This window comes from Canis lupus, chromosome 6 (assembly GCF_011100685.1).
Source record: "Canis lupus familiaris isolate Mischka breed German Shepherd chromosome 6, alternate assembly UU_Cfam_GSD_1.0, whole genome shotgun sequence".
Lineage (NCBI taxonomy): Eukaryota > Metazoa > Chordata > Mammalia > Carnivora > Canidae > Canis > Canis lupus.
Window position 1 is genome coordinate 20,423,765 of NC_049227.1, and position 27,826 is coordinate 20,451,590.

At 46.2% G+C, this 27,826-nt stretch overlaps 1 protein-coding gene and 1 long non-coding RNA gene across 2 annotated transcripts in view; one reads left to right on the top strand and one right to left on the bottom strand.

Moving 5' to 3' along the window:
- Positions 1-1,656: 1,656 nt before the first annotated feature.
- The window catches only part of HS3ST4 (heparan sulfate-glucosamine 3-sulfotransferase 4), a 433,209-nt gene continuing 407,039 nt past the window's right edge, over positions 1,657-27,826 (bottom strand). Inside the window, exon 3 of the mRNA XM_038540002.1 lies at positions 1,657-3,697. Coding sequence (XP_038395930.1) covers positions 3,061-3,697 — 637 coding nt within the window. The 3' untranslated portion in view covers positions 1,657-3,060. The remainder of the gene's footprint in view (positions 3,698-27,826) is intronic.
- LOC119876362 lies at positions 19,161-21,495 on the top strand. The gene is made up of 3 exons (XR_005360774.1): positions 19,161-19,314; positions 19,975-20,009; positions 20,560-21,495. It is a non-coding gene; the product is annotated as an uncharacterized LOC119876362 (long non-coding RNA).

A 27,826-nucleotide genomic window follows, 5' to 3' on the forward strand; every position in this document is an offset into this window, starting at 1 on the left:
TTCGTATGTTTCAGGTACAGAATAACACTGGCAAGAAGCAATGAATATGGAAGCAATGACAGCTGCACTATTGGGAGGGATGAATTCTCCTTTTCTCATCTCTGAACCACATGCAACAGTCTTTCCAGAGCTGTGAATCATCCATTCAAGGGAAAAGGGGGGAATAGAAAATTAAATATAATTTATGCTTTGCTAATTGAAATCAAATACAAAATTCAATCTCCCGTGAGTTGCAATGCTCACATTTAAATAGGGCGGAAGTATTATTAACCTGACTCTATTTTAGCAAGTTGACTTAGCTTTTCTGGATAGGAAATAATTCCTTTGTCAAGTTTCCCCACTGAGGAAGGGGACATGGCTTACTGGCTCACTCCCAGAGTCACAGGGATCAAGCTAGAGTAGACACTGCAGAAAATAGAACTTAAACATGTCAGGTTTGCATTTCTTTTCCAAACCATGAGCTTTCAACCATATCGCCAAATAGACCCTTAAGCTAAAAGCCCTCAAGCTCTCAAGGCTTTGGCCTCTGCCTGATTTGTCTAGAGATTTTAAGCCAGCTGTTATACGCAACAGTGTATACATACTTTAAGTGGGGGGAGGTTCCCCACTTCTATTTTCCAGATGAGAATGGCCTATTAACCATAGGCTCACCCTATTAAAAATGGATTTGCTTGTCGTATTTACTCGAGGGCACATAATTGCTAGGTTTCTTTTTAAACGGCACTTAAGGTATGGATGTTTTGACTTTATGGGGATACAGAGATAGCCAGGGAGATGGAAAGTGGGAAGTAATTGTAATTGAGGAGCTGAATCAATGGATGTCCACCCAGGTTAGAAGATATGAGGGTAAGTGAGGTAAGAAGGTGTAATGGGCCTTCTTAGCTGGTCTTAGCTGGTAGAAAAAAAAATATTCCTTAAAACCTTCTTACATCCAGATGCTCCTTTGACTATGTTGTGAGATCACTCCTTACCTAGTTGCCACTGAACTCAAAAAAAGAAAGAGAGAGAGAGAGAGAGAGAGAGAGAGAGAATGCTTGTCCCACTAGCTGTTCTCAATCTCAGCTCCCCTAAGAATATTTTTGAAAGGACAGGTGCCTGCACTCCACCCTAGAGCTCTGGAGTCCACAAGAAGTCTGCACTGATGTTCAGGAAGCTGTAGCCTGAAAAACCCCACAGCCACCTGCAGTGGGTAGCGAGACCCACTCTTGGCTCTGCTTATACAAGGCCCACACAGGCCAGGCCACAAAACGCCATTCTGAACCAGCATGCATTTCTTCCTTCAAAGAGATGGGTTTGTATATGCGTGTATTTATCTGTATCTTTTTTCATTTTGGTGGTGAAGGTGTATGGGTTGCCTTCAGTTCAAAAATTGCTTTCTTATCTGGCAAAAAAAAAATTATTTGTAAGGTTGTTTCTGAGTCTAGTGTATCAGTCCATTTCTTGCCAGGATTAGTTAAGATAAAGAAAGCTGCACTCTTTACAGAGTCCCTTCCTTTGTGCTATTTCAAGAATTATCTGGCCCTGCAGACGCAATTCCCAGGAAGATTCTCTAATCTGGGACTTTCTTGCCACCCCAGAGAAGGGGTCCTCCCAGAATTCCAGGGTAGGGGTGGTGTTGGAGATGACCAATATAAACACACCATCAAAGCCCATCAATCAGGTTGCATTAAGCTTTATAACAACACAGTTTTCATTTAGCGGGAAGAAATGAGTTTAATAACAGGTGAACAGACTTAGCTCCCCCCCACCACTCATACACATTTCCAAATTTATTAGAACAGTTCCTGGTTTGGGAGATCTGTGACCAAGTGCTTGACGTCAAATGCGGCATTTTAATCAAATCAAAGTAATGGGAAGAGACACTTTCGTTCAGCAGCCCTTGAAGGGGGTGTCTGCAGACAGCCCTTGCCCTTTCCTGTATCCATAGATTGGATCTGACGACCTGCCATAGATGGAGTTGGCATTCTGTCACTGCCCCAGTGTGCCATGTCTGAGTAGAGTAAATGAAACATCAGATGACCATGAGGGGGAATCGATGGGCAAACAGAAGAATGTTGACTGATCCCATTTGCTGTGTTGCTCAGGATTACTTAGAATGGAAGACATGCCAACTATCTGGTCCTTATCCCTCTGGGGAACCTCAGGGACAGAGCCTACCCCGAAAGCATTCCTTGGAACCATGGTGGGAAGGGTCTTCAGGTATGGAGACCTCCCACCCCAAGATCTGGCCTTCTTTTTTCACCCCCAGAAATAACATTTATCTTTACCAACCAGGGCTTGGAACTCAAAGGCAATCACTCACACAGCTCTAAGAACAGCCATGTAGGCCTGATTCTATTATGAGGGCCTATGCTAAGCTTCACCACAGCCCGGGACCCTCCTTAGAGGGCTCTTGGAAAGAATGCCTTTTCCAAGGGTGTCAGTTTTTTGTTGTTTGTTGTTTTTTTTTCTGGTGAGGAACGTGCATGCCTCTGCCTTCATAAGGTAAGGAGGGAGGAAGTCAAAGGGTCGTGGAGTGAGACCTGGAAGGAGAAGGCTAGAGACACTTTAGAGAAAGGACCTGGCTCCCTAGGAGTCCTGGAGCACTCAGCCACAAGTAGCATTCTGGAGAGATGCCAAAGCAAAGATTTGTACAGCAGAGGGCTGTGCCAGATACAGGGCTAGGACTCAGGTTTCTGAAGTGGCCAAAGTAGACCTTCCTTTTTTTTTTTTTTTTTTTTTTTATCACTTAAAGAAACATTCCTGGCACTGTCTCTGACCTTGACAGCTCTTTATCCTGTCTTTAGACTCTATTAATTAGCAGAAGACAAGAATTAGCAGTGGCTCCTGGTGGCCATCTGGTCAACCAGATGCTGCTGCCCAGACAAACCCAGTGGCTCCACAAGGATGCCATGGGATCCATCCCTTTGTTCAAGCCTACAGTGTTAGAAGTGTTCCTGACTGGACAAAGGGGGGGATCTACTTGGCATTCCAGTGAGGCAAGACCCCGCTGAGGGGATTCAGGACTCAGGTAAGGAGCCTCTTTAGCTATTCACTAGCCTTCCCTCATCTTCTCTAACTTCATTTGTCACCCTCTTCCCGTTCCCACTGGAAGTCTTGACCAGTCATTTGGTAAAACATCATGTTGAAGGGTTTGTAGAATTTCTGCAGTCTGTGTATCACATCTGGGTCGATGCGAGGATGAGTCCGACCTTTGCTCTTGCCTAAGCATCTTGGGGCACTGCTGTCTTCTGGCTTCTTTAAACAAGGGAACCCCTTGGTTTTGTTGAAATAGAAATGTTTTTCAGTCACAACACGCTTGAGGCCTAGAAAATCCTGTACTTTGGCCATTTCCCCAGCAGGGTCCACTATGAGTCGCTCACCACTGACAAAGAGGATTTGGGAGAGGGGGAAATACTGGAGCCAGTTTTCCAGGTGCAGAGCATAGATCCCTATTCGAATGGCACTCCAGGAGGCATCGATCAGCCCTAGGGTCCGGTTTTTGAAAGCCAGCACCTCAAAGGTGGGGATCTCGGGTTTCTTTGACAGCGTCTGGGTGTAGTCAGAGATGGCCCTGGTCACGGGGTTCCTCACCACCACGATCAATTTGATGTCCTTGGCCATGGCGTGGATGCGCTGGGGAGCCTCGTTTGTCACAAAGTAACTTGGTGTCTTCTCCATGGTTACCTGCCCGTCCAGAGTCTTAGGCATCACATTTCTAGAAGAGGGAGGGAAAGGAAAGAGAGTGGTCATTCCTCTCCAGAACTATTACAACTGTTCGCACAAAATGTGTGACCTAAAGAGTCTCGTGCGGAACTACAAAATAAAATTCATTGATGAATCCTAGGAATTCTTGGTAACTCTTATGTCCCACTGTGGTTGTGATTATAGCATTATCAGGAAAGGCAGCATAAGGCTTCTGCATTCATTCTTGGGAATCTCATACAACGTGGGTTTAAATTGCTGCCCTATCGCTTACCAGTTATGTTCAACTGAGATATATCCTTAATTTCTCTATGTTTTAGTTTTTGTGTAATCTCTGAAACAGAGGTAATGACAGCACTTAACTTCGCACTATAGTTATACGGATTAAGGGAGATAACACTTGTAAAGCATTTAGCACAGAATCTGGCATGTGCAAGAGCTTAATAAATCAAGGATATCACCATTGTCATAGCAGCTTTTGGAAAATGTTTGAGGGCACCAAGAACTCAAAGATTATCTAGACCGCGGGTTGGCCAACTACTCCCTGGATCTCCTGTTTTGTATGGCTTGCTGCTAAGACTGATTTTTAATCTCTAAACGGTTGGGAAAAAACCCAACATAATAATAATAATAACATTTTGTGATGCATGAAAATTACATGAAATTCAAATTTCAGTGCCCATAAATAAACTTTCACTGGAACACAGCCATCCTCCTTCCTTGATGTACTACTGTCCATGGCTGCTTTTGCACTACAACAGCAGATCTGAGTAGCTGCAACCGGGACTGTATGACACACAAAGCCAAAGCATATTCACTCTCTGGCCCTTTAGGAAAATGTTTGCTGAGCCTTGACTTACTCCAAAGGTATCCCTGGGCAAATGAGGAAATGAAGCCCAAAGACAGGGAACCAGATGGGCTTCTTAACCTTAACAAGTTCAATCACATCCTCTTGTTATCCTCCTTTGTAAAATCCTAAAGCTCACCTCAAGTTCAAGTTCAGAATAAGATGCCATACACGGTGTGAATGCACCTAGCCTGGGGTCTGGTTCTATAAATGGAGCTCTTCTTTATTTAGCTCCCAAGGTTGCCCAGTGAGCCACTGGTAGATCCCACATCACATCTCTCGGTTTCCTTCACTAGGATGCACCTGCAAACCCACCCCTCCATCCGTGTTCTCCTTCAGAGTGGCCTCGTCACATTCGGGAGTTTCAAGACACTAAAGGAGTTTTGAGGCTATTTGTTCCCCAATCCCAATGTGGCAGGCCTATCCATGATAAAAGAGGCTCAGGATCCTATTATACAGTCAATTTGCTATAGGCATATGTAGACCAAAGTTAATTGACGATAAACCTGTTATACCTGTTGGTACAGCAGGCCATCTGCCACCATGTGCTCCATTAAATCTATTCACTTCTGAGCCCTGCATCGAAGTGGTACATTTAGGATTACACAAGACCTCTTTGTTGTGATGACATGCTTTTAAATGTCTCAGCTAATAAAACTTAATACAGACAAAGATCCCTTAGCTTCCCCTACCATAATTAAATTTATTTACTATCGCGTGTGTGGAGAAAGAACGACTTTTCTTTTATCTCTAATTCACATGCTCCGTCAATAATTAATTGCTACTGGGTTTTGAGCTTTCTTGGCAAGCACTTTTATTAGGCAAGAGGAATTTGCCCAGTCGAGAGCTTCACAAAGAGTCAGATGTTGTTAGAGCATAAATGGCTGGACCGCAAGAAGTTTTCAGATCAAAGCAATACCCAGTCATACTCATGCTCATCTTGGACTGCATATTCTCCAAAGTATTTTGAACATCTTTATGTGCCTGTTTGGCTCTCACCAGATTTAACTGTCTTGTGCGGAGGGCAGGGCTCGGGAATGCAAAGCCTTTGGGAGTCAGGTATGTGGGACTGACTACCCCCGTCGCTGTGAAGTTGATAAAACTTGAATTTACTCTGAAGTTCTGAAGCCATCTAGGAAGCATACTTAAACCCACACTGAACCCCTAGTTTTTCATCTCAAAAAATAGGGCTAATCAGAGTCTCCCCTCCTTCTGGGGTTATAATGAAGATCAAATATGATAATGCAGGTAAATCACTTAGAATAGTACTCGGTGAGTTCCAGAATCTTTAAATCTTACACCAGGTCTACAAGGCCATTAGCATGGCAATTCTTAGAGAAAAGCCAGGAAAAAATACTATTTCACCACATGGCAAAGCTGAAAAACAGAATGAAGGAATGGGTCTAGGGGTAAAGGATACTCCCATTTGAGCAATACCACCAACCACACTTCCTGACCTGGAGGCTGGTGACGGATGAGGGGAGCGACTTAGTTCAGCCTGAGTTTAAGGAACATGCTGACGTCCTACCTACTATGAGGAGAGAGAACTTCTCATAGTATGAAACTCATGTCGCATTATGAAAATATTAAATATCGATGCAAATGATTACCTGAAGACAGATATTTTTACATGGCTCTATGCAGATTTTTCATCCTTTGGATATACTGTTGCATGTTTATTTCTTGGTCTCCCCCACCCCCACCCCCACCCCCTCACCTCAGAGCACCTGCTAGATTTTTCTTCTCGTTTGTTCTCTGCCATTCATTTCACAGACCTCAGTCTTTGTCTTTCCAGTAGGCTCCTTTCAAATTCATCTTCTTCACTTTGGGCTAATTGCTAAGGTGGGCAACAATCCTGAGTGTTTGTGAAGCCTCTGGGATGAAATGGTACCCAACCTCCAAGCCACTGTGTGCCCGGCTCTGTGCTCAGTGCCAAAGAGAATGAGAGAAGAGGTGCTGAAGAAGGCAGAGAGGAGCAGAGGAGCCTACATGGCTTTGATTTTGTGACAGATGAATTGAAACGTGTAATTTAGGGAGAGGTCCAGCATTTGGGCATACCCGGTGAGACCATCTCAATGAGCCAAGATACAAGTGTGTGGTATGAGCTTCTTGTGCCACGAAGAAGACACGCAGTAACTGCTCAGCCTCTATGAAGCCCCTTCCAAAACTGCTGCTAACTAGTTTCATTCATTCATTCATGTATTCCTTTTCATTCCGGAGTCCTTGCTAACTAGCTGTACCAGAGAGCTTAGAATACTGTCAAAGTGTTTTGTTCCCAAGCCCTTCGTGGCTGATCTCAGTTCCTGGAAGCTGAGGGCCATGTTTTATTCACCTTCGTATCCCTAGAATCTTTTTTTAAGATTCTACTTATTTATTCATGAGACATACAGAGAGAGGCAGAGACACAGGCAGAGGGAGATGCAGGCTCCCTGCGGGGGCATGATGTGGGACTCGATCCCAGGACCCCGGGATCATGCCCTGAGCTGAAGGTAACCACTGAGTATCCCCAGAATCTAACACAGTGCCTGCCGCATATGGTAGCGGCCCCCTAACTGTCTGTGGTTGCTGGAGGAATCCATGGATGGCATACAGAGGAAAGCGTGATCCCTGCACGTGAGGAGAACTGGGGCACTTGGAGGGCACGGCCCCTCTAAGTAGGTTTTCCACGCTCGGAGGTTCGGCGCATGTGAGTTCCATGCTGTCCCTGTCTGAAAGACCATGCACTTCAGTGCGGACCATATGGTGAGAAAACACCGCATCTGGGCTTGGAACAGCTCGTTAACAGTATCTAGGGTGCTCAGAGCAGCCGTGACACCAACGTCAACACACAGTCCTGAAGCGAGAAGCATTCTGCAAGATCGATCACACATCTGCTCTCAGCCCCAAATGTTTATGAGCCACCATCCAATGCGCTCACCGCTCCCCAAACTCTCGCTGGGGTGGGGGTGCTCTGTGGAGCACAAGCCCCGTGTGAGCGCAGGTCAGCGCCCGGGGTCCTCATGGGAGGCACTGCCAACAAAGTCACCATGCACCGTTCACTGAGTGCTCGCTCCGGGCTGCGCTTTGTGGTCTGAGTCCCAATTCTGATGCCGGACCCGCTTCTCTAAGCACTTTCGAGACACTGGACTCTCCAGCCTTGTTGATTAATAAGCACACAGACTTCAGACTTCCTGAGTTTGGATCCAGTTATTAGCTGTATGACCCTGGGCAAATTATTTAACTTAGGTAATCTGTATCTCAGTCTCATTATCTGGAAAATGGACAATGGACTAAACAGATCCATCTCAGTGGGACTTTATGAAGAAGGAGTAAGTTAATATCAAAAAGCATCCCTTATATAGAGAAGGTTCTCGATGTATTGGCTGTTTGTGTTTAAAGAACTCTCTTTAAGAACTCCCCTTCCACTTCTTCCAGAAGAAGTTGTATCTTCTTAAGAAGATACAATTTAGAAGATACAACATCTTCTTACGAAGATACAACTGCTATCCCCATCCTAGAGGTCAGGAAACTGAGGCCCGGTGAAATCGATTCATTTGCCCAAAGTCACAAAAGTGGCCTTGAAATCCCATCCCAGGTCTGTCTGTCATCACAGCTGGCGCCCAAGCTCTTTTTGTTGCTGCCTGACAAGGCTGAATAGAACTACAGAGGCTCGGCAAGGTCACAGGACTGGCCCAAGGTCACTCCGCTAGTGGGTGGCAAAGCTGAATGTTAAAATGAGACTCATTATGTTATGTTGTAAAGGTGGGCTGTCACTGACTTACCACAGGGAGTTACAGAAACCCAGGCCAGAATCCCCAGAAATTCTTGCCAGATCAAGCTACATCGTTCAATTTGTGATATCTCTCTCCGGGGCCTCCTCAATTGAAGCAAATGGATACCATCATGAACGCCGAGGGAGAAAGCAATCACCCGTGTTAGATATAAAGTGCCCATTCTCTCTGGAAGGGTCAGTGGCAGAGCTTGCCTTTGGCTTGCCTGAATTGGAGGTATGTGGGCAGCTCACATTTTCCCAAATGCATTTTTCCAGTGGAACAAATGGTGCATAAATTAGCAATGTTTTCTGAGCCCTCCCGATGAACTGTAACCCAAGAGAATGGTGGTTAGAGCAAGGGCATGAGGTAGGGCCACTTCCTCCGCATTGAGGGGAGAACTCACTTAGAAAGTCAATTGAGCACCTGCTGCTTGCCAAGCCCTGGAACAAGGCAGTTCCCCACGTTCTCCTGGCTGGAGAAGCTCACAAATACTGGAGGATTCACTGCTCTGTTATAAAGATGTGCCAGTGGAAAGCCGGAGCGACCATGAACCCTGTCCAAGGACAGAGGCAGGACTTGCCCTGCTCCATTCTTTTGGAAATTCATTGGGGCTTTGAAGACCAAACTCAGGAATCCTGGAACCTCTGGAGGCGGAGAGTCAAACCATTTGAAAACTCCCAGTCTGATATAAAGACCCAAGAAAAGCAGCGTGCCCCGGGGCCCTATGACTATCAGCCTAATTGCAGCGGAGACAGCAGGGATCTTGAGTTACAGCTCAGACTTAACAACTAACTTGCTGAATGAATTGAGGGCAGGGATTTTTTTCTCTCTGGACCTGCACAATGAAAGGGCTGTGTTAATATTAATCCTCTCATTAATCCCATCAAGTATTTATCGGTGCTGGTTATGCACCAGGTGTTGGGTATATCTTGATGATCCAGCATGCCTGGGACCTGCCCTCTGTGGATGGACTCTAAGTCCTTTTTGAAGGAAAGGTCTGAATGGCTCATGGGTGTGATCTGTGGTTCAGAGGGGACATACCTGTCGTGGGCAGATGATCCCCGACCTGTCTCAGCTGCATCCTGCATGTCCCCAGGAAGAAGGTGGAGGAGAAGGGAAGGTGTGGGCAGGAGAGAGGGAGGAAGGAGGAAGAGAAGTAGCAAGAATGAAGGAGATCAGAAGGGAGGGGAGAAAGAAAGACAAGAAGAAAGGAAGGGGGGACAAAGGAGGAGGAAAGAGGGAAGAAGGAAGTGGGCTTTGGAGATACACAAAGAATTTAAGTAACTGGAAAAAAAAAGTGAGGAAAGCATTGCGGTTTTATTTATTTAAAAAAAAAGATTTTATTTATTCATGAGAGACACACAGAGGCAGAGACATGGGCAGAGGGAGAAGCAGGCTCCCTGCGGAACTTGATCCCAGGACCCCTGGATCAGGACCTGAGGCGAAGGCAGATGCTCAACCGCTGAGCATTGCAGTTTTAAATGACACATGGCTACGGTGGGGGAGAAAAGAGTGAACCCAGGTCTTCAGCATTTTGGTTGTTTTAAAGTTTGTGCCAGGCAGGTACAGCTATTTTAGGATTATTAGGTTTAGGATGGTCTTTGTCAGAGACACATCATGAAGGGGGTAGAAGCATCAGCTTTATTGAAGTAGATGAACCGCATAGATACTCCTTATTCCCCATGTTCTCCATGGACCAATTGGGGCTCAGAGAAGCTACAGGCCTTGACTAGATCATACAGCCCCTATATGGCAGTCCTCTCTGTGGGACTTGAAACCCAGCAGAGCCTGTGGTCCTCACCATTCCTCAGGATGACACCACTCTTCAAGAGGGAGGTCCAGAGTGGAGCTAGAACCTAAGGAGCGGATAAGATATTGACCTCCGGTAGAGAAATGAGGGTCCAGAGAGAGATGTGGCATCACAGTTGATAAGGTCTTGAGATTTGGTGGGACGTGGGTAGGATTAGAAAGAGCAGTATTTAGGAACTTCCTCCTAATGTTTTGGATATTCCCAAGGTCGGAAAAGTGGGGCCATTCGCTAAGCTTGAGGGCCTTGGGAGTGGAGTTATGAGACTCAGAGCAGATGGAGCTGGAAGATATATTAATAATTTATGGATTACAGTGACCTATAGAGAAATTATCCTGTGTTTGGTTTTTTCCCTGGGAGACTCATCTGGAAGAAAAGGCAGGGAATTCATCATGACCCTCACCCCCTACCCCAACCACCACCATCATACATCCCTTGGCCCTTGAGTTTCAAGAAAGGTTTTTATTCTAATACAAATTAAACTTGACTTGAAGCCCACAAGACGAGTTTGAACAGAAGTCCTCTACTGATCATTATTCAGAGCCACCTCTGACACCTTTTGCAGAGCACCCCAGGGTCCTAGGGGATACATTTTTGAAGATGTCATCACAAATGAATAAGGTGAGGGTTTAGGATATCTGTGGAGGCCAGGAAGCAGAAAGCGGAAGTGAGGAAATATGAGAACATATTCGAGTCTGAGAGAAGAATCATTCGGGAAAGTGATGCTCCTTACTTCCTTCTGAGGACTGCCAAGTGTCGCGAGCCACATGGGGTGGCATCTATCTCAAAAGGTCAGAAGTTAATGACACCACATATATACTAAGTCCTTTTGTGGCCAGAGACAGAATACAAGACAAAAACAGAAAAAAGGAAGACCCCCCCCGCCTTCAGGCCATTTCCAGTTCTACAGTAGGCTGACTCACAGCTTTTTAGAGGTTGTTCTTGCTCTTCCAAATGAGTACAATGAGGACTTCACAGTTTTCTGTTTTTTTGTTGTTGTTGTTGTTTTTGTTGTTTTTTTAAATCAACCCAATGGTGTTTTTCACTCCCTGAGTAGTCAGGAGCCGGTCACATGGAATATTAAGATCCCTACATGAATGTTCTTGGATCAGGCCCCAAGGAGAAACTGGCTTGGCAGATTCAGGGCTCGCAGCACCTTCTCTGGAGCTCAGAAGACAACTAGGTATTCTAGGGGTGGCCCAACTGCCCCTGGAGGGTGGAGTAATGCGTCGGTCACAGAGGGTTGAATGTCTTCCCTCGCGTGCCTTAATGGATTTCCATACTGATCTCTTATCCTACAGATGTTTCCCTTTACTGGATCTAAGTTTTGGAGCCAACTTATCCAATAATTATAAATGTATTACTTTACATATCAGAGCTAGATACAATCAGTGTCTCTTCACTGGAGAAAGCCAAGATGACTATGCTGAAACAAGCAGTAGCCCAAAAGAAAACTAGCCATTCATGTGTTCATTCATTTGCCAATACAGTGTGCCAGGCACTGTGCTAGAATCAAGAGATAAAACCAAGAGCAAGATCTTGTCCGGGGGAAGTTTGCTTTTTTTTTTTTTTTTTTGAAATGTAAGACTCGTTTAAGAAGTCCACCCTTGTCTCTGAGAATTCATTGAAGTGCATGAGTTTCAGTTTGGGAGTCACAGGACTCCGGCTTCCACCATCACTTCGAAGAAGGTGATGCGAAGTGCACGCTCATCCTGACCAAGGTGTGTGGCCAAGTGTTTCAGTTGAGGGTTCTCTCTCCAAACCACACTCGGCTTTGAGCAAACTCACCGCGTGCCTTTGATCCCTAGTTCCATCTTCGTGGACTGTGGATAACATCTCTTATTCATTCACAAGAAAAGGTATCAGGCATCCTTGTCCAGGGCACCGATACCTCTCCCTTCTTACTGCCAGTGTCATGTAGCACAGGGTAGGATGAGAACAAATCTGTTTGTTGAGTGAGTGAAGGACAACGGCCCTGTCCCAAATTCTGAATCTGTTCGGACCATGGTAGGCTGCTCATATATGCACCCCTACATAAACGGGGACGGTGAGTCACACCTCTCCGATAGGTGTTGCTACAATCCACTCTTAGAGCACCAAAGAGCTTCAGTGGGGCACATATTTCAGTGGATTACTAGAACTTTTTTTCTCCTTGGCCACGTTGAGGTGCGCAAAGCACTTGGAAAGCCTCACTTTACACCAACTGTAGGCATCGCTTCTATTTCTCCCTGTTGTCTCTGACTTTTCCAGAGCCATCACTCATCTTTAGCATCAACAGACCACCATATGACAGGAGGGAACTTGTTCATATGGTTTGATCTAGAAAACACATATGGACAGAAAGTAACCACGAATTCGATAATCCTTTAAAATGAATTCAGGTTGCCCCGGGTGTGAGTGTGTGTGTGTGTGTGTGTGTGTGTGTTTATATGAGATTTTTATTGATTTAAGTTTCTGCTCCATGCGTGGCATCTGCAGCGACACGGAAGTCCTTTGTAACAATTCTCAAGCCCGCAGGTTGGCAGCATGGTTCTCAAATCTAAACCATGGTCCGCCTATAACCTCAGCTTTCACCAGCGCCCTTTACCCACAGCTGTCCCTCCAACTCTTTCTCTTTTGTTATTGGACCATCTCGCCCCAGAGGTTTGAAGACAAGACGCTCTGTGACTTTGAATCGGTGAGATTCTGGAGTACACGGCACCCGCCCCAACTGGGGTTTCCACGCAGATCGTATACCTGTCTGATACTTTATTCATACACGTTCAAAGAGTGCCCTGCCCCACTGCAGATCCTCACATGCCAACCTCTACTAGCTGTTTTTTTTTTAATTTTTATTTATTTATGATAGTCACAGAGAGAGAGAGAGAGAGAGAGAGAGAGAGAGAGGCAGAAGCAGGCTCCATGCACCGGGAGCCCGATGTGGGATTCGATCCCGGGTCTCCAGGATCGCGCCCTGGGCCAAAGGCAGGCGCCAAACCGCTGCGCCACCCAGGGATCCCTCTATTAGTTGTTTTATTGTGTTTTCTTTCCTCGGGCTCAGCGTTTCAAAGGGCAGGTGCCACAATTAAATGATGATTACGGAGGTGTCTGCGCTGGTGTCTCGTGCTCACGATTTAACAGACGGTGCCAGGCCAGGGGTCCTCTCGGGAAGGCTGCTTTCCAAGTCTCTCAGCCTCCCCCTGTGCTCCCAGCTGTGTCAGCTCGTCCCCGCCTCTGGGACACCGCCAGCCCCCCTCCCTCTCACCGGCATCCTGCTGCCAATCCGAGCCCCGCTTGCTCCCGCCGTGTACCCCCGAGGCACATCTAAGCCCTGCAGGCTCTGTGTGGCCACCGCAACCCTGGCCTCCGAGTGGCAAAGACACTGCTCTGTACGAAGGTGATGACTCAAGTGCCAGGTTTTTCACTCCCATCTTGCCTTTTCTTGGACCACCCCTTGCTTTGTGCCACCTGCTTCTCAAGATGCTCACCAGGCCCGCTGGTGGAGGTCCCAGCGTCACCTGCTTGCCTAGGGCATTCCTTGATTGACCATTTGTGGCCATGCCTCCTGAGCCTGGTGCTCTGCCCAAAAGGTAGTGTTCCCCAAGCTGCTGGCGGTGGCTACAGCTGCTGCCTGTGCCTAGGAGCCTGGTGCTGCCACCCACACTCTAACGGACTTCGGAAAACCTCAAATTCCTCACTCTATACAGTGGAGATCACAAGCAAGACCAGTAGCAGAGCATGTTTTGTGACAATTAAAAGGGTTGGTACTGGGGCGCCTGGGTGGCTCAGTCGGGTAAGCATCTGCCTTCAGCTCAGGTCATGGTCTCAGGGTCCTGGGATGGAGCAACGCATCAGGCTCCCTGCTCAGTGGGGAGTCTGCTTCTCTCTCCCCCTCTTCCTCTGTCCCTCCCTCTGCTTGTGCCCCCTCTCTCTGTCAAATAAATAAATAAAATCTTAAAAGAAAAAAAAAGTTCTGGTACTTTTGAGGCTTCTGTAGACTTGAATGTCTGCATCCCTCCCAAATTCGCATACTAATTCCTAAGACCCAATGGGATGGTATTTGGGAGGTGATTAGTAATGAGGGTGAAGCTCTCATGAATGGGATTAGGGCCCTTTTATTTATTTAATTATCTTTAAAAGATCTAATTAATTTATTTGAAAGCCAGTGAGAGAGCATGAGTGGGGAGAGGGAGAGAGGGAGGGAGAGACTCCCAAGCGGACTCTCCACTGAGCCTGACACAGGGCTCAGTCCTAGAGCCCTGAGAAGAGTACATATGTTGATCGTTGCTGCTAATTCTGTATGAAGCCTGTTTATCAGGCATTCTCAGAGAATGCCACCTAGGACCCGTGCCAATGATGAGATGACCGAATGTTTAGCCCAGGTGCAAATGATGTGTACGTGCTCACTCCTAGTGATCGAAAGAACCTGGCCAGAGCAACTTGCTGTTTTATTGGTCAATGGGTTGTTTGCATTAACTCATGCTTCGCCCTGGAAACCTGTAAAAGAACTGGGTCAAAATGGAAGCATCCATCTACACGAAGGACAGGTGTGAACGGTCCTGTGAGGGACAATGTTTCCTCTCACCACCACGCTCCAGCTCTAGGGTTTGCTTGGGACTGAGATAGTTGCCAAAGGAAACTTGTACTCTTGGCTCTAAGAATGCAGCCTGGAAGCCCCGTTTTCCCTACACTTGGCCAGGGTGGTAGGACCGACTGCCTCTTCTATAAAGTGCCCCGGCCAGAGCCTTCCATGTTGTCCTTGAGATATCTCCTTCCTAAAGTTGCAGCCCCAAATCAGGATCTCCAGCTTCAATGATGTTAAGTACAATCACAAATTAATTAGTGCTCCCCACTGTGCCTCTATTTAGATCTGACTTTCACAGCTTGGGGTGCACGAAATACGAAACAGATTTTCAAACCAATCAATCTGATCATATAGCAGATGGGGGAATGACAGATAGACAGGAAAGAAGAGCAGCACACACCTAGAGACGTATACACAAACATGCACACGCCATATATGAGGATGGAAGGAAGATTCTTGCATTATCAGACAGCCCTGCACATCAGGCTGCATGGTCTCTTTCTGTCTGTCTGTCTGTCTGTCTCTCTCTCTCTCTCTCTCACACACACACACACACACACACACACACACACTCTCCTCCTCCTCCTCCTATAATTGACTCTTGATCATTCAGGTTTTGGCTCAGACATCACTCGTTCAGAGCACAATCCCCTTCCCCAGGCACCATCTAAAACTACTCTCTCCTCCACACCAGCTTCTTTTGTTCACTTCATAGGGCTTATTTGAATCTGGAAATTGTCTTGTTTATGTGTTTATGTTCCTGTGTAGAGTCCGTCTGTCCTCCAAAGAAAGCACGCTCCACAGAAGAAAGGCAATTTGGCACTTCTGTGTGTGGCTGCGTCCCCTGCATCTCACTCGCTGCCGAGAAGCCAAGAGATTTCAATAAATATTTGCTGCATGATGGGAGAAGTGAGGGAACGAAGGAGAAGAGAGAGCAAAGGTGGAAATGAGGAAAGGAAAAATAAAGGAAGGGAGGAAGGAAAATGTGCCCAAACGGAGGCACTGAGTTTCCCCCTATGACCTGCCCAGCGCACCACAGGGCAGCATCGGCCACCTCCCCACCAGCCCGGTCAGTCCGGCCTCAGTCTCCCTCACCTCCGGAAAGGGCACCTCCCGCCCCGTTACTCAGCCCCAAACCTAGGAGCCATCACTACTGCTTATTCCCCTCACTCATTGCTCAGCAACCCAATTCCTTAGGGAGTCCTGTCTGTTGCCTCCACTTCTAAAACATATATTTTTTAAAGATTTTATTTATTTATTCATCAGAGAGAGAGAGAGAGAGAGAGAGAGGCAGAGGGAGAAGCAGGCCCCATGCAGGGAGCCCAACGTGGGACCCAATCCTGGGTCTCCAGGACCACGCCCTGGACCGAAGGCTGCGCTAAACCGCTGAGCCACCCGCGCTGCCCTCTAAAACATATTTTAAATGTAAGCCCTTCTTTCTATCATTTCTCTGCTGCTTCTGGAGTCCAGAGTGCTGGCATCTCAGCCTTGTTCCCCTCCGTGCCTTCATCCACAATGATCCACAGTGAATTTTCCAACACTTGCGTTGGCCGAGAGGAAGGGAATAGAGCATAGTGCTTAAGAGCATGGACTCTGAGCCAAGTGCCCAGCTTCAGATATGAATTCTGGCCCTTGTGGACTGTAATGCATAGTATTCAACCTCTGTGTGCCTGAGTTTCGCCGCCTAAAAATGGAGATTTCAGTGAGAACACAAATATTTCATTGATGCTACTGAGGATGGAATGAGACATAAAGCCCACTTAATAAATCTACGTAAACCTTAGCTACAATTTTTATCATTATCATCGTTACGTCATTCCTCTGCTGAAATCCTTTTGCTCATCTCTCATTATATTAAAAAAAATTACCCCCCTCTTTATGATCTCTAAGGCTCTATAGCATATGCCCCTGAACTCAATATCAACCCCATTTCCTCCAGGCCACAGCACTGCTGGCCCTCTCTCTGCCGCCAGCCTCCAGGTTCCTTCCTTTCTGCACTGGTTGTCATCCTCTCCCGCTATTCCCCTAGGTCCCTGCACAGCGGGCTTCTTCTCACTATTCAGATCTTATATTAAATGTCTGGCTCTGTGCTGTCCAACAGGGAAGCCACTCGCCCCACGTGGCTATTTCAATATAAATGAACTAAAATTAAAGTTTGTGGCACCTGGGTGGTTCAGTTGGTTAAGCATCTGACTCATAATTTTGGCTCAGGTCTTGATCTCAGGGTCCTTGACTTTGGGCCCTGTGTTGGGCTTAAAAAATTTTTTTTTAAAGTTAAAGATGAAAACCTCAGTGTTTAATAGCTATGGATGGCCTATGGCTACTGCATCAGAGGTGCAGACACACGATCACATAACATCCTATTGGATAGTGCCGGTCTGCTCCATCAGCTATGATGCCTGTGATGTCTGCGTACCACTTAAAAGTTATGTCAGAGAGGCTTCCCCTGGCCATTCCAATCCCAAGTCGCTTTCTATCTCACCGTCCTGCTTTTTCTTCATTGCACTTTATGAAATTGGTCAAGACCTACAATGATCTAATTTGCTTACTGGTTCACGTGATGACTGATGCCTCCTCACCTGGAATCAAGCCTCATGAGGGCAGAACTGTATCTTCCCCACTGGGTTTTGTATCTACCTATAATAGGGCTGGGTACATAATAGGCAGCTAATGAACAATGAATAAGTGGATGGCCCTCTTGGATATGCACATTCATACTTTCACTCACATACACACTCATTTCATGCACCCAGAGAGGCCAGAGCAGGACAAGGGAGGTGAAAGAAGGTTTAATCTGATGCCAGATAGGTCTCCATCTCCTGGCCACCAGCTGGTGACAAAGTAGGAAAGGCTTAGCCTGCCCTGTTGAAGATGCTGATGCCAACTCTTGCCGCTAAAGGACAACCAGTTAGACATGGTGAGACCTCGATTGTGAAATGCACGTGTAATATAGAGTCACATGTCTCCAGCCTCTGGAACAGTAAAGCAGAGGAAGAGCTGAGTCTGGACTTTGAACTGATGGGTCAGTTCCAGAGTTCATGCTGGAGGTCAGGGAAAAACTCAAGGATGAAGACTAGGGACTGGGGTTCAGCGTGGGGCTCGGTCTGTTCCCTCCTCAAAGTCAACGATCTCCCCAGAGGCTCCCTTCTCTGGTTGGTTTGTGGTTGTGGAGCTTGCCCACAGTATCTTCAGCAATTTCTGTCTCCAGTTCTGTAGCCAAGTGGATAGATGCCATGAAGTCTCCACACTAGGACCTTGACTCTGGAGGGATATTAGAATTCCTCGGGCCCCACTCCCGGATTCTGACTCAATTGGTCTGCAATGCTGTCTGGCCACTGGTATGTTCTAAAAGCTCTCCAGAGGATTCTAATGAGCAGCTAGGATTTAGAAACATATCACTAAATCAGGCTCCTTGAAAGACAGCAGCACATCCTTCCCATCTCTGCAACCCCAGAGGACAGGGCAGGGATGGAACCGGACTGATGTTGTTCCATGAATAAACAGATGGACAGACCAGTGGACAGATGTGATGCTTAGTTAATTTTATGCATCAACTTGACTGAGCTCAGGGAGGCCCAGAGAGAGGGTAAAGCATTATTTTTCTGTGAGTGTGTTTCTGGGCGAGATTAGCACTGACATTAATAGACCGAGCAAAGAAGATCTGCTCTCACCAATGAGGGTAGGCATCATCCAATTTAATGGGGGTCTGAATAGAACAAATAAGGCAGAGGAAGGGTAACTTTGCTCATTTTGTCTGTCTTATGCCCTCAGACCTCAATATACCTGTTTCTCCAGCCTTCACACTCAGACTGTGATTCGTAACATCGGTTCCCCTGGTTCTCAGATCTTCAGACTTGGACTAAATTACACCAGTCACTTTTCTGGTTCTCCAGCTTGCAGATGGCAGACTGTGGGATTTTTGGCCTTCATAATCCCAACAGCAATTCCTATAAACAATCTCTCCTCCCGCCCCCTAGCTGTCTCTCTATCTATCTACTGTCTGTCTAAATATCAGCTATCTACTATCCCATCCCCTATTCGTTCTGTTTCTCTGGAGATCCCTAACAGACAGATAAATGAATGAACCAATGAGTGAATGAATGAAAAGGCACTGTGATTCACACATCCTGATAACCTTGAGCATCTCTCAATCTCAGGGCCACACTCTGGCATTTCTGGACATCCCCTTACATTCTTGTTATCATGGATTCAATATATTTCTTTAAATCAATTTCATCCTTATTTGATTCAATACTTGAATGGAAAAAAAGTTACAACTGCTGGGCAGACAGACTCCCAGACATCCCCACCTCCTTATATTTACACCCTCGTGTAATCTCCATACACTGAGCACTGAGCATGAGCAGAACCCACGACTTGATTCTAATCAAGAGAGTTTGGCAGTGGGGAATGTGATATTACTTCCATGAATTGTGATGTAACACTGTGACTCATGTCTTGTTAGCAAACCATCTTTATTGGCTCTCTCTCTCTCATTGACTTTGATGAAGCAAGTCATAGTAGGGAAAGGTCCATTTGTCAAGAAACAGACAACAGGCTCTAGTCAACAGCCACAAGAAGCTTAGGCTCTCAGTCAATAGTCTACATGAAATTGAACTCTGCCAACAACAACACAATTTTGGGAACCATCCTTCCCCAGGTGAGCTTCAGATGAGACCCCAGCTCTGACTCTGACTGCCCTAGACTGTGAGTCTGAGATCTCCTTTTATTATTTATTTATTTATTTTTTTAAAATTTTTACTTATTTATGATAGTCACAGAGAGAGAGAGAGAGAGAGAGAGAGAGAGAGGCAGAGACACAGGCAGAGGGAGAAGCAGGCTCCATGCACCGGGAGCCCGACAGTGGGACTCGATCCCGGGTCTCCAGGATCGCACCCTGGGCCAAAGGCAGGCGCCAAACCGCTGCGCCACCCAGGGATCCCTGAGATCTCCTTTTAAAAAATTTTTTAAAATTTATTTACTCATGAGAGAGAGAGAGAGAGAGAGAGAGAGATGCAGAGACACAGGCAGAGGGAGAAGCAGGCTCCATCCAGGGAGCCTGATATGGGACTTGATCCTGGGACACCAGATCACACCCTGGGCCGAAGGCAGGCGCTAAACCACTGAGCCACCCAGGGATCCCCCTGAATCTCCTTTTTGATAAAGGAAATTACCAATGTTAGCTGTTAAAGACCTATCAGCATCACAATAAGATTTTCTCCTTCAATTTAAGTGAAATCTTTTCAAAAAGAGTGAGAGGGAATTATTGTCTCTTCCCTATCTCTAACTGTATGGTTCTACTCTTTCTTAATTCCTATAGCCAAGCACACCCATCCATTGGCCTCCACCTGGCAGGTAAGAACTGTATCTCATTCAGGATGAGAATATGTCAGCTACTCTCAGTGACTCCAGCAGATGGAGCCCAGAAAAAAATAGATGGCCTCTGCCAGAGTACCTGTTGCCTGGGAGATCCTGTCTTACCTCCATTTCTACTATTTGGGTTCTATCCACAGGACTGGGACTTTCTGCCCGTTCTTGTGCAAAACATTCTAACTCACCACCATCGAAGAAGCATATACTGACCCCAATCTACTTCAGTGAGGATCTATATGTTTTTCCAGACTTCTCTGGGGCTAGACTCAGAGTGCTTAGCCAGGTTCTAGCATGTAGGGGAGGGAGCATGAGGAAGATTCAGGTCCAGGGAGTGGGATCTGTGCTGCTGGTTGGTGGGGGAGGGGCACACAAAAAGTCACTGCCTTTGTCGCATGTCTGATTATATTGCCTACATACTTCTTCCTCTCACATCTACCCACAATAATCCTGCAATCCTTACCAACATGGTAAGAGAGCTCCACTTTTGGAGAATGTGTTCAGGAGTACTTATCCCTTTGGTGTTCTTTTCCAGGCTCCTGCCTGGACCTCCTCACTGAACCCCTGGAAAAATAAGATTCTACTTTTGCTGAAAGATCACAGAGAGGCAGGACATTGCCCCCCCGCTGACCATGGATCTCCTCTTCTGCCTGGACCCAAACTGTCCAGTACACAAGAACTTCGGTCCCATTCCAGAGCTCAACACACATTTGCTACACTCCTTAAGGGACAGGCTTCCTTCTTCCTTGCCAACCTCTGTGGCTAAGTTCTCAGTAAACTTTAAAGCTACACACTTTGAATGGGAGAAGACATTCTGCTCTGATTCCTGGGAAATGTGTCTCTTTCCATGTCCAAATGGCTGGCTTAGTGCGAGAAAAACAAACACCACTGCCTCCTCTATGGAAAGATGTGCCCCCTGCCCCAGGGCTTGCTCCACATCTGCCTTCAATCACGCCAACACTCCTTCATCATTATTCTCACGGCTTACCACCCCTGCGCGGAGCTCTGAGTGGGAGTCTTCTTTGGGGCGAGTGTGCACACATGCGTGGGAATGTGGACACAAGCAGTACCATACGCCACACAGCCTTCGGAAATCTGGCTTTTCAACTCAATAACATTTCTGGAGATCTTTCCAAATCAGTGCGCATCTCATTTCAAAATGAATGTTGCGTTCGATGGTATATGCAAATCACTATTTATTCCCATCATCCTTCTGCAGAGGGTCCTTCAGTTGTCAAGGATGTTCTATGATGACAGATAAGGCTGACGTGAGCATCCTTGGACATATGCTGATTTGAGTATTTATCCTTAACACAACCCTAGAAAAGTTGAATCGTTGGATCCCAGGAGTTTGTGTATAAAGTTTTAATAAATACCGGCAAGTCGTCCCCTGTGGTGGTCATGCCAAATCATGTGCCCATTTGCAACATGAGGGAGTACCCACATCCCCTCACCAGCTCGTACAGGTACTGAACGTCTTATTTCCACCAACTCTTATCACTGATAACCATCCTCAGGACTCAGCTCAGGTGGCCTGCTTTCCCCACGTTGAAGGGACACTTGCCTCCTCTGGTGCCCGCTAACTCTCCGTTTCCATTATTGACTCACCACACCATATGGCACATACGTATTTCCTTGTTTGCTCTACTAGACTGTGAGTTCCTTGGGAAAAAGGCCAAAATAGGCTCCCAGGAAAAGTTTGCTTAGTTGGACCAGATTAACCCCCTGCGTTTTCCAGATGTTCTCACATGCCTTTGCCAGGAATTCTTGTGCCCCTGGCAGCACCAGAAACAGGTGGAGTTTCATATGAACTTTTGGCATTGAGAACTAGTTGCGTGAAAAGAATTTCATGCGGAAATTAATGCGGTTAGGTGCAGCTGAGAAGAAAGAGGAGAGGGACAAAACTCAAAAGAAAGGTCTGCTGGCAAGAATAAATATTAGCCAGGCTCTGCTGACCCGGGCACTTCAGCTCCTCAGTGGGGAGCACTGTGTTCTAGCCAGTCCCGCCATGTGCCCCCCACATCCTGCATCTGAGCCTCTTGGAACTTCTTGCCATTTTCTGGGTATAAGATTTTGTCGATCTTCAATTTTACTTACATACGATGTTCCGATTTCCTGAAACACCCTTACATTCCTGCCCACTGTTTTGGCCAACTTTTGTTCAGAGCACGTCCGATCCAAAGGCCTTCTCCTCTGTGTGGCTTCTCTGGAATGTGTGTGTGTGTGTGTGTGTGTGTGTGTGTGTGTGTGTGTGTGTACATATGAGTGTGTAGACACAATTTTATATATACAATACAAAAATAAACACACGTGAACCGCTAAGTTCCTGATACTGCACCTGCACGCGAAGCTCCCACCGTCTCGAACACTGCCAGATGCTGTGCCAGAGGGATGCATGAGAGGGAGAAAGGGGGTAGAGGGAGAAGGACAGCAAGTATGGGAACATTCTGGAAAATGTCACATGGCAATGAAATGCTCATCCTGGAAATGATTCTCATCCTTTCTGCTAACTGACCAAAACTATTTGATCCCCACCCACCCAAAGGGACCAAGCAGGCTCAGATTGCCCTAAAGACTAAGACTCCAGGTTCTCGAATTTTGTGTTTGTCATTCTCTTGTGTGTGTGTATGTCGTACACTGCATTTCTAAACAACACACTGTTGGGTTTGTTGGTTTTTAAAAATTGTGTTAATGCTGGATTTAGTCTTCTGTTGATTTTTTAAAAATAGGCGATATCTTTGTAAACTCTATTCATGCTGTTGCATTTAGTGTTTGTTAATTCATCTTTACTGGTATATAATATCCTATCGTGTGAATATGGCATTACTTTTTAAATTTTTTATTTATTTATTTATGGGGGGGAGTAGAAGGGGAGAGAGAGAGAGAGAGAGAGAGAGAGAGAATGCCTGAGTGGTGGAGGAGCAGAGGGGGAGAGAGAATCCTGAAGCAGACTCCCCTCTGAGCATGGACCCTGACATGGGGCTCCATCCCACAACCCTGGGGTCATGACCTGAGCTGAAACCAAGAGTTAGCTGTTTAACCAGCTGAGCCACCCAGGTGCCCCTGAATATGGCATTATTTATCCATGTTTTAATGATGGACATGGGGGGTTACTTCTAGATTTTTACTTTATAAATAACATGGCTTTATAACTCCTTACACATGCCTCCTGGTATAAGGTATTCAGAGTATTTTCCAGACGAGAGCAACACTGAGCTATGTGCTCTGTGACAGTCACTCTTATAAGTAGTAGGTTATCTTCCCTCACCTGTGCCTACGAGTTTATACTCATCTTCCTCATTGTGACTTAATTTGTGCTACTGCCTTCATTTGAATTTCTCTGAACTTGAAAACATTTTTGTTTATTGATGATTTGTGTTTTCTGCTGAGTGAGGCATGTATTCTCTTTTGCCCATTTTTTTATTGGATTGTCTTTTTTTTTTTTTTTTTTTTGATTTGTAGGAGTTCTCTGTACATTCTGGGTACTATTCCTTTCTCTGTTACATATCTTCTCCCAGTTTGTGGCTCAATTTATCACGTTCTTGGACTGGTCAAAATTTTGTGCTTAGCTCATTTGTTTCTTGTTTAAAAAATCCTCCTCTACCTGAGAATTCACATATAAAGGAAGTGAAAAATCAAACTGAATGGCTCTCTAAGGGAAGCCTATCCTAAGTGGAGGAAACAGTCAGTGCAAAGGTTCTGAGGTAGGAGTGTTCTTACTGTGCACACAAAGATGAAGGCCGTGTGGGGCTGGAGACCGTGAGGGGGGGGGGACATTGTGTCAGGAGATGAGGTCAGAGGGGCATCAGAAGGCCTGATGATGAAGCTTTATTCAGAGTGTGATGGAAATCCATGGAGTCTTTTGAGCAGAGGGCAGAAGGTCATGGTCTGAATTATAATTTTCCAGAACCCCTTTACCTGATGCCTCATAATGAACTACACTCCTGATGCAGAAGCTGGTAAACCCACAGGGAATCCACTGCCACAGTCCAGGGAAGAGAGAGATGGCAGTGGGGTGGTGAAGAGGGCAGATCCAGGACATATTTGGAAGAAAGCTAGGAGAACCCACTGATGGATCACACGTGGGGCATAAGAGGCAAAGAGATGTCAGGGTGGCTCCAGGTCATTTACTGAGTTGGAGGAAGACACCGAGGAAAGATCTGGGTGTGAGGTGGGGAGAACGTCAGGAGCTCTGGCTCAGACATGTCACGTTCACGAGGCCTTGTGGACTTCCAGATGGAAAGGCCAGGTAAGCAACGACTATCTGAGTCTGGGAGAGATCTGGGTGGAGAAATATTTGGACAGTGACAACACAGACAGATGGCATATGCTAACGTATACAGAGATGAGCAAAGGTCCAAGGACTGTGCCTCGGGGTACTTGTACGTTGATCTCATGGATGGGAGACCAACATGCCAGGAGATGAGCTTCACAGACCAGGTGCCTCCAGATGGACGGGACCTTTCTTCCCCACCTGTGTGCGGATTCTGCAGCCCCCACAGATCTGTGACACCCCCCCACCCCCCCGTCAGGGAACCAGTGCCGCGCCCGGCTGCTCCCGCCCTTTCTCTTCCTTCGCCCCTAGACGAATTACTAGCACTAGTAAATGTTTGCTCTGGCTCATAAATGCATAATGCCTACCACACAAACCTCAACTGCCTGTAATCGAGATCACGCACATGCAGAAAGGATTGTACGCGTGGAAGCTATAAATGACGCTGTCGCCCGAGGTTGCCGCAGGAAATAGGGCCGGTGAGGTGGAAATTGCATCCCCAGTTTACTACCGAAACAACCTGCCTCCCTCTGCCACTGCCACCCTGGAAGGTAGAGCGAATTAGCTGTAAATATTTTACAGTTGGTAATTTGCAGGAGTAAATCACACTTCGTTTTGCCAGAGAGTGCACTGCACGAGCCTGAGTTTCTTTTCTTCTAGGGGTTATTTGTGATGTCATCTTCCCAGCTTCATCCTGCATTTCATCGAGCCCCCAACATGTTTACTTCTTCCTATTCTAAAGGGTTCTGTGTCTTCTGGATGGGCTGGAGCAGCCGGGCCGGGATGGGCTGGGAAGTGGGATGCCTCTCAGTGTGCAAGACCTGAGCCCACTGGGCACCGATACTCACGGCCCGGCTGTTTACTCATTCATTCACTAAAGCAACTTCAGAGGCACCTGGGTGGCTCAGTGGTTGAGCGTCTGCCTTCGGCTCAGGGCATGATCCTGAGGTCCTGGGATTGGGTCCCACATCGGGTTTCCTGCGGGAAGCCGGCTTCTCCCTCTGCCTATGTCTCTGCCTCTCTCTGTGTCTCATGAATAAATAAATAAATATTAAAAAAAGAAAAGCAACTTCAGATTGATCACTTGTAACCAGAGACTCAGCTACGTCCTAGAAGATGCCGCTCAATATCACTCGTTCCTGATCCTGCTTATTTGGGAGATCCCCAATGATACCTGAAACCTATTCATACTAACAAATGTCTGTCATTAATATATACTGAGATCTTACTACCTGTCAGGCATTGCTCCAAGTGTTTTGTAAAACTAAGCTCATTTACTCCTTACAACAATCCTCTGGGGTGAAAATCGCCTTTATCCCTATTTTACAGATAAGGAAATCAAGGCACAGACAGATCAGTTTGATGATTGGTCCAAAGTGTCACAGCTGACAAAATTCCACTAGGGCAGCTTGTGAACCACTATTCAATGCCACCCTTGATATGCAAAGAAGCAAGGGGAAGCTGGTTCATTATGATTAAGCATCTATCACATATGCTTTATGATGTAGATTTAGATTCAGATTTACAGTGCTTTATAATGTAGATCTGCTAGGTGATTTCTATGACAACACATCCTTTCATTTCTAATTCTGGAAAATAAGCTCTATGATTTTACTCATTTTACCAAGAAAAATGAGGCTCAGAGAATGACCCACCCACAAACATACCCACATAATATGCCACCAGGCTGAGACAGGAATCCAGGATTTTCTGACTCTTGCACCAAACACATTTCATGCTGCAATGTGATGAGAGCTGATGTAGACAAAAGTCTGTTAAAGGCATGGCGAGGCCAGAAGAGGGAATAACTGACCCCTGGCAGCTGGTCTAAACTGTGAAGACAACATTCTACATAGACAAGGGGCTGCAGAACAGCACATGCCGGTGTGACATATCATTTGTTGATGTTTTTGTTTTGCCTACGTTCATGCACATGGGACCTGACAGGTCAGTCCACACTCAGCAGAGGAGAGGGTAAGCAGGAAGGTGACACTGAAGGTTAAGGGGAGAGGCCTGGGAAGAGTTCCCATGACATCTTGCCTCTGTCCCATCTGTGCTAGGGGGTCAGCACAGGAAGAAAGCTGTCTGTTTTCACTGTCCTCCGGCTCACTTGTTTGCTCTGAGTTTCTAAGCAGATCATTGGTCTGGGCCTTTCTTTACCCTCACTGTTGAATATCCCCAGAGCCAAAGACAGGGGACTGAATGTATGTTTCCACGTCCCTGCGCCAATCAGAGAAGTTGGCCTCAGCTCGGTGACTCTGAACGAGGCCCCTTTGTCCTCACATCCTGCAGTTCTTTCAATGTTTAGCTCTTGGTTCTTCCTTTGACCCATACACGTGTGTTTCAGTCCATCAGTGAGAACACTGGTTTTCAACAGCAATAAGAAACGTCTCTGGCTAACTGGTGCTCAACTGCTGAGCCACCCAGGCACCCCCAACCATATCCTTTTTAAAAAAGATATTTATTTGTTTGTTTGTTTGTTTGTTTATTTATGAAAGACACACAGAGAGAGGCAGAGACATAGGCAGAGGGAGAAGCAGAGTCCCTGCAGCGGCCTGATGCAGGACTCAATCCCAGGACCCTGGGATCACAACCTGATCCAAACAAAGGCAGATGCTCAACCACTGAGCCACCCAACAATTTCTAAGAAGACTCACAAAGAAGAGGAGTTTGGGGAGCTGCAAAATGAAGAGTTTACTTTTGGACATCTTGATTTTGAGGCACTTCTTAGACATCCAAGTGGGGGTGTTGAGAATGCAGTTGGATTTACCAGTCTAGAGTTAACAGGTTTGTATGGAGAGCTATGACTTGGAAATCAGCACATAAGAAGTATTTAAAGCCTTGAAACTGGCTGAGCTCATAAAGGCAGTGGGTGAAAATAGAAAAAATGTCTGAGGACTGAATCCTGGTGCTGTTCAGGAGCCTCGAGGACAGTTTCTAAAAACGGGATCCGCTGACACTTCAACAAGTAGTGATGGAACAGAATGGTCATTCTTTGCTCAGTCACTTCCTCAAGTCAGAAGATTGAGCCCAAATCATGGAGCTCACTAGCCTACTATCCTTTATCAATCCTTGTCAATCACAAACAGTAGGCAAGGCCATTACGGCTGCCAGCATGGAGCCTAGAGAGAATACAGTGGTGATGGGGATGGATTGGTGGAGAGAGGTAGGGGCCCTGAGCGTCCATGAGGGCAGTCTGGTCCCCCAGCATATGATAAGGTGACTTAGTCAGTAGTACCAGAGGAAGGGATACCTTCAAACAAGATAATACTAAGGTCTACATATGACTCAACCAAGCCAGTTTATTTAAACCAACTTTTCTTAATGGATAGCTCACATAATAATTAGGTCATGAAAATCATACTTACTTGGAGAAGTTCTAAACCAAGTCAAATTTACTATTCTTTTTCTTTTTCCTCTTTCAATTACCTTTATGGAATTTTAAGAATTTAAACAATATGTTTAAAAGTATTCTAATATTACTTTGTATTTTGTGTATGTGCACACATGCACGTGTATTTATCAAATT